The sequence below is a fragment of the Quercus suber genome, unplaced genomic scaffold, assembly GCF_002906115.3.
Source record: "Quercus suber isolate HL8 unplaced genomic scaffold, Cork oak 2.0 scaffold_353, whole genome shotgun sequence".
Classification (NCBI taxonomy): Eukaryota; Viridiplantae; Streptophyta; class Magnoliopsida; order Fagales; family Fagaceae; genus Quercus; species Quercus suber.
This window is the reverse complement of record NW_027069805.1, coordinates 542,011-548,902: the sequence shown is the minus strand read 5'-3', so window position 1 is coordinate 548,902 and position 6,892 is coordinate 542,011. Positions and strand designations below refer to the sequence as shown.

General features: G+C 36.6%; 1 protein-coding gene across 1 annotated transcript; it reads left to right on the top strand.

Annotated features, from left to right (window-relative positions):
* Positions 1-3,022: 3,022 nt before the first annotated feature.
* LOC112026511 (uncharacterized) lies at positions 3,023-6,419 on the top strand. Its single transcript, XM_024059200.2, has 3 exons — positions 3,023-3,731; positions 3,844-3,944; positions 5,471-6,419. Exons 1-3 carry the CDS (start codon positions 3,241-3,243, stop codon positions 6,145-6,147), a joined length of 1,269 nt encoding a protein of 422 aa, XP_023914968.2. The 5' UTR covers positions 3,023-3,240; the 3' UTR covers positions 6,148-6,419.
* Positions 6,420-6,892: the final 473 nt, after the last annotated feature.

Here is a 6,892-nt window from a genome sequence, read left to right as displayed (position 1 = left end):
GGAAGAACACGAGCACCTCCCCATCAAAGGGGACTCCTTGAATATCCGAGGAGGAGGGTTCCAGTGTCACGCGTTGGCGAAGGAGCAAGCCTTAGGCGAGCTGTCACCTCTGCATTGAATGCGCTTATCTAACCCCTCTGGCCTCATTAATGGGGATGTAACCCCTGGACAGAGTAACATTGATCATTGTGAGCCACTCGAGTACGGATAGGGCCTCTGATGAGACGGACGGTCAGAGGGGAGGCCAATGGATGATCAACAGAAGGAAGGAGGGGATAGGAGGAAGAGAACTATATAAGAAAGGCGAGCAAAGTAATTTGGAGGGGGGATCATTCAAGAGAATGACATAGAAGGACTCAGAGGTCATGTCTGTTTCTGGGGGGGGGGGGGGGGGGGGGGGAACCTCCTCGGAAAAAGGCCGAGGATCTGCCCTTAGTTGTAAGTTGGGCTCACTCCCCTTCAATGGGGAAAAGTGGCTTGTGCTCCGTTGTTAGTCTGTGAAGGCCTAACCCTTCGACCCACTCTCTAAAAATGTATTGTTGGGGAACCTATCTAAACCGAGTCCCTACATACATGAATTTTCCTCAGCTCTTACATTCTTGAGTTCTTCGAGATTCTTTTATCACTAACTTAACATTCAGAGGGTTTTTGGCCGGCCAGTCCCCTTTGATTGATTCTCCTCTTTTGTTCTTCAGGTACACCCATTGGCATGTGTGAGGACGATCAACTCACTGATGATCTTTGTGCATCATCACTTTTCAAATTAATTTAGAAAGAAACACTTTAAATATTTCTATATCTTCTTATTGAATGCAAATTTTAAGAATCTGACTTTTAAATTGCATGTTTTTTATGTTCTTGACACATAAATTAAATTTCGTTCAAATAAGATTATTTACTATTTAATCAATAAACTTATTTTTTATACATAATTTTTTATCAAAAAAACTTGAAATTTAAACATGTCATTAATGACATAGCTATTAATATTTGATTTAAAAAAAAAATTATAAGCATGAAAAATACAATAAAAATATGTGATCTAACTGGTAAATTTACCTCCGATAAAAAAAAAGATATATGAGTTTGAGCGAAACATTTTCCTACATTCAGCAACTGATGTCTCATGCAAAGTGTCAAATGGGTCAGCTGCATGTTCACTTTACTTGGCTAGTGTTAAATAGTTGAGCAAGGAAGAAAAAGATAGGGGCGGATTATACTAGTGTTTTCCACCGAAATGGATGATAGTGGGAAACATTGGAAGAAGCAAATTGGCATGGGAGTCCTTTAATTCTCTTGCTTGTTTTACATGATGTCTCCTTCGCTCATCCACTTTTCCTTTTTCTTCCTTTTGGAATCTGGACCCCATCACACATGATTTTGATACATAAAAATAACGGAAATGCCTATCTCGAGCTCAGAAGGTGTAATTATTAGTAGAAAAAGGAAGAAGATGTAATTATAAGTAGAAAAAAAAGTAGACACACACGTGCCTATCTCGAGCTCAAATCAATTACAATCATTTTTGTATATGTCTAATGGTTAAAGAAAAATCTTTCTTATTTTTCTTTACTCTCACACACACATTAATTATCTCTTTTAAAGGTGGCAACATTTTACTCTCTCATTTTTATTTTCTTCTCCATGCACAGCTCTCTCTTGGCTATCTTCTTTTTCTCTAAGCGGTTTCCTCTTGGCTGCTCTCTTTTCTTTTGCTTTCTTGTGCAACTTCCTCTTTCTTTGCTTTTGTACATGCTCTTTGTGTCTTCTCGAAAGTGTCAGTACCTTACTCTCTCATTCCTCTTGCATTTCTCTTAAGCGAAAATCTATTTTCTCTCTCTTGGTTTCACGCTCTATTTTCCCTCTTCCCATAGGGAGGACCCTTGGTCCAAAGCCTAAGCCAAAGCCAAAGCCTACAAATTCTTTGTAGCATTGTCTATTTATAAGACTCTTTTGCTATTTCCTCTTGGATTGAGAATACATTACCTTTTTAACAAGGAATTTATTCCCTCTTAGATTAAGTATACATTACCTCTTTAACAATGAATCTATTTCCTCTTAAATTAGGAATACATTACCTCTTTAATAAGGAATAGATTTCCTCACACTAAGGAATAGTCTTTCCTTCTATAATAAGAAAACCCAAATTAATTTTTCCTTCTTCAATTAAGAAATCTAATTGACTTTTCTAGTCATTATTGGAATTTGAGGTAATTTTCCAACAAAAACAGCCCAATAAACAGTAGTTTACAAATATAGATACTTCAACGAAGTTACCAAGCCAGTAACTTCGTTGTGTAGTTATTTTAGCCCACATAATTATTGTTTGTCACTTTATCTACCAAAAGAACATTGAAATCTGGGAATTTATAAGTTATAATTAACTAAAACCAGTCCTCCCCAAAAAAATTGATATTTCAAATATTGACTGGTCTCACAGCTCACACATAAGAGCAAGATTGTCCACCCCATGAGTTGAGACTTGCCAGAAAACTCGACTACTTGGTCAATTGGAGGGTCCTTTGGGTTTACTAATTAAGTCAAAAGGTGTTTTAAAGTGCACTAATCACTAGAAAAAGCTCTGTAACTGTAACGCATGACAAAATATCTACTATTGGATAAACGAAAAAGAAAAATATATAACTGAAAAGAGTTGTCCAAAGTCCAAACACATGATAATCATCTTATATTCCCTTTCACTACGAAAGCAGTGAGCCAACAACCCTGATGCTAGCTCCTGAACCACACGATAAACTTGTTAATAGACCAATTTCACACTTTTACAATATGTAAATATAATCGACTGTAAATGATCGACAAAAAATGATAGCCTCCCGAGTATATATAAATAAAAGAAAATAGAAAATGTCCATTCATAATCGACTGTATGAACATGTTGTGAAGTTGGGATGCTTCCTAAGATTTAATTGGTTAATCAAATCCTTGAATTCAGGTCAACCATCAAAGATACAATATTTCTTTTGCCATTTATTAGTATATAGCAAAGGTGCACTTCTTAAAGTAAGACAAACACAGAAATTAATCCAGAAATGGAAGAAGAATAATAAACAAAGGGAAGGCAGTCCCACCACTCCACCCACTTTGCCTCCTTTATTATACCTTCTCTCTCGGATCTCTCCCTCTCCATAATACGCACCACTGTATGAAAGAGAGAGCTCGTTCTCTCTACTTTACTTCTCTATTCTACTACTATTTTTCTTGCTTTGCTATTAGCTCTTTATGGCTCTCTTAACTTTCTTACCAGAGCCCTCTTCATCATCACAGACCAAAAAACAACAATCCAAACGCAAGAAAAAACAGCAAAAGAGTGATAAACCACAGCAACCACCATCTTCATGGGACCAAATCAAGAACCTGTTGACTTGCAAACAGATCGAAGGGTCAAAAGTGCACGACCCATCAAAAAATGGCACCGTTGGGACGTACTCGAAGCTAGGCTCTTCTTGCAGCTCCATATGTAACTTCAAAGACGTGGTTCATGGAAACACTAGGGTTGTTCACAGAGCTGATAACTCGCCCGAGAGTAGCACAGTGGGTCAGGAAACTGGGCTTCTGAGTCGGAAACCAGTTACATCCGGGTCGTCAACTCGGTCTGTATCTGGGTCATCAAGATCCAACGGTGGAGCAACGTACACGTCTTCTTCCAAAGGAATGCAATTTAGGAAGCTTTCTGGGTGTTATGAGTGTCACATGATCGTTGACCCAAGCAGGTAATGTTATCATTTTTTTTTTCCTTTAATTTTTTAGTTTTTTACACTTTTTTTTTGTCATAATTAATTTTGGATTCATGGTGGAGAATTAAAATTTGCTTGATAAAATCAGGTACCCAATGCCAAGGTCCACCATGTGTGCTTGTTCTCAGTGTGGGGAAGTGTTTCCGAAGGTTGAAAGCTTGGAGCTTCACCAAGCAGTTCGTCATGCTGGTAAGACATTTTTATATTATTTTATATGTTATTAATTTCTAGCTAGATGAAGTTTATACATGTATTTACATCATTAATTGCATGCATATATATGAGAATTAATTATCATCTAAAAAAAATATATAGTAGAACTAGTTCATGATGCTAACTACAAGTATTTTTTTGTCTCGCCAATTGAATTTTTATTTATCATTCGATTATTAGTTCTAGTAAAAATTTAGTCTTGAATTATGATTACTAAACTACTAAACATCAGAGTGGTATATTTGTTATAAAAAAAAAAAAACTATAATTCACACGCGTTTCAATCAATTTCTCTATTTACCAAACAGAAAAAGGAACTTGTTCCTCTTTTCACTGTTGAGTAAAAACTAAAAACTATATTAGTCTGCTTTAATTGAAATTTGAAACCTAAAATAATCTTAGCTTGAAAAAGCTAAGAAAGACAAGCACACGAATTGATAAAACGGTAAAAGTAAGTAAAACGTCCTCATGTCTTGTCCCGTTTACATACTTGTTCTCCACAAGTTTTGCATAAAGCAAAAATCAAGATCAACGAATTAATAAAACGGTAAAAGTAAGTAAAACGTCCTCATGTCTTGTCCCGTTTACATACTTGTTCACCACAAGTTTTGCATAAAGCAAAAATCAAGATCACTTCTCTTTACACACGTCCTATTACACACTTACTTTTTAGATGGAATCAATTAAAAACTTGATTTCAAAACATAAATTATTTTACAAATTTTTTTACAAACAGTTGATATAGTGAGTAATTACATATAAATAAAAAAATAATATTAATAGTAAGAGATTAAATTCTATAAGGATGAGGTGTAAAACTTATGTTTTACACCATCTAATAAGTGATTGCCACATCAGCATTTTATTTAAAATTTATTAATATTCAATACATCTTACCACACTTAATAATATCTCGATAAGTTCCCAATTTGGTTGGATTTATATATGGGTATTGGAATTGATTAAGTGTGATTGAGTTTATTCTTAAATATGTGATAAGATGATGTGACATGTTGAGATTGGAGAGGTAAAACATGAGTTTTACACCACGTCCTTATAAAATTTAATCTTTAATAGTAAATCTAAATTAAAATTAATAAGAAATTGACCATATCAACATTTTAATAGTAACGTCGGATTCCGGTTCAAAAGTAGTGTATATTTTTATCCAATCAGTAAAACTTGCATGACCCCACTTTATAAGCGTCTTCTTTAATCTCTATATTCCGAACTCACACGGCCACGGCAGGCCATTTCAAGATTGTAGGGACCAACGACAGCTGTTCCTGCATAACGAAATTGAATGGTCTGACACCGTGAGTTGGCGGATCCTCATCGGTGGACACGACACGACACTCTCCTCACCCCGTAACGTTAACGTTAAAATTTACTAAGATGCACAGTCGTCACTGACCCCACCGACAGTTAAAGTTTTACCATCTAATATTAATGTCTTATTGTCTTCAATTAATGACATTTTTTTGTTTTTTTAATTGGTACAGTATCGGAGCTGGGCCCAGAAGATTCGGGCCGAAACATAGTGGAAATAATCTTCAAATCAAGCTGGCTAAAAAAAGACAACCCCATCTGCAAAATCGAACGGATATTAAAAGTCCACAACACCCAAAAGACAATCCAACGGTTCGAGGACTGTAGAGACGCAGTGAAGAACCGTGCACTCACAAGCACCAGAAAGAACCCCAGGTGCGCAGCCGACGGTAACGAACTCTTACGGTTCCACTGTACGAGCCTGGGCTGCACCCTTGGCGCGCGTGGCTCGTCCAGCCTTTGCGGGTCCGTACCTGGGTGCGGAGTCTGCACCATAATCAGGCACGGGTTCCAAGGCAACAATAATTGTAATAAGGCTGGTGGGGCTTTGGAAAGTAAGGGGGTTCGGACCACTGCGAGTAGTGGTAGGGCCCACGACTCGTTGGTTCAATGTACCGATGGGCGTAAAGCAATGTTGGTGTGTCGTGTGATTGCTGGGAAAGTGAAGCGCGTTGCGGATGATACGGCGGCGGCGGCGGCGGAGGAGGAGAGTGTGTCAGCCGCTGCTGCCTGTTACGACTCCGTAGCCGGCTCCGCTGGGGTCTACTCTAATCTCGAGGACCTTCTTGTCTTTAATCCTAGGGCTATTCTTCCTTGTTTTGTTGTTATTTACAAGGCTCTGGATTCTTAATTAATTATGGATGATTATTTTGTCAGACAGTCTAGTGAGATATCTCATCCTGCACGTGTGAGTCGAGAAAGAAGCCTGGCAAGACTGTTTCATAATATACATTCTCCTGATTGCTTGAAAAAAAGTGGTGTGTTTATTTGAGGTATTATAGTGTAATATTCATTTCTCGAATATGAAAGATGGATCTTATGGTAAATTTAGTTAGTTGGATCCACGTTTCATATGAGAAAAGAGAATACTATTTGGGAAATATTAATTAATTACCTCTCATAGACCTAGTTTGGAATTAGAATTTAAAATCCTCTCTATTTTGTGAATGAAATACACCCAGATCAATTCAGAGTTTATAAAAATTAAAAATTTCCACATGATGATCTCTGCCTATTTCATACATAAATGGAGAAGATTTTTGAGGGTTATTTTTTTTTTTTTTAGTTTGTACTTTTGTAATGTAATAATCACAGACCAGCTAATCAACCGGTTGGCGAAACTTGCTGACCATGTCTTTGTGTTTGTTTGTTTGTTTTAAAAAAAAAAAAAAAAAAAAGTGTATATAATAAAATAATTTCTATATTGTTTCACATGGTAAGGAATTTTTTTATTCTTTTTTAGTTTATTGGTTTTAGCCCAACTGCCCAACCGCATGCATGCGTATTTGTTAAAATTATTTTATTAATTAGACAGGTAAACGATTTATAGAATAGAATTCCGTCCATAAACAATTTTGTTTCCCTCAATGAAATCG

Bases quoted from the DNA above. Each gene is read 5' to 3' on its own strand.
- LOC112026511 (XM_024059200.2), top strand. From the start codon at position 3,241: ATGGCTCTCTTAACTTTCTTACCAGAGCCCTCTTCATCATCACAGACC. The intron at 3,732-3,843 runs GTAATGTTATCA...TGATAAAATCAG, and splicing joins ATGATCGTTGACCCAAGCAG to GTACCCAATGCCAAGGTCCA. The intron at 3,945-5,470 runs GTAAGACATTTT...TAATTGGTACAG, and splicing joins CCAAGCAGTTCGTCATGCTG to TATCGGAGCTGGGCCCAGAA.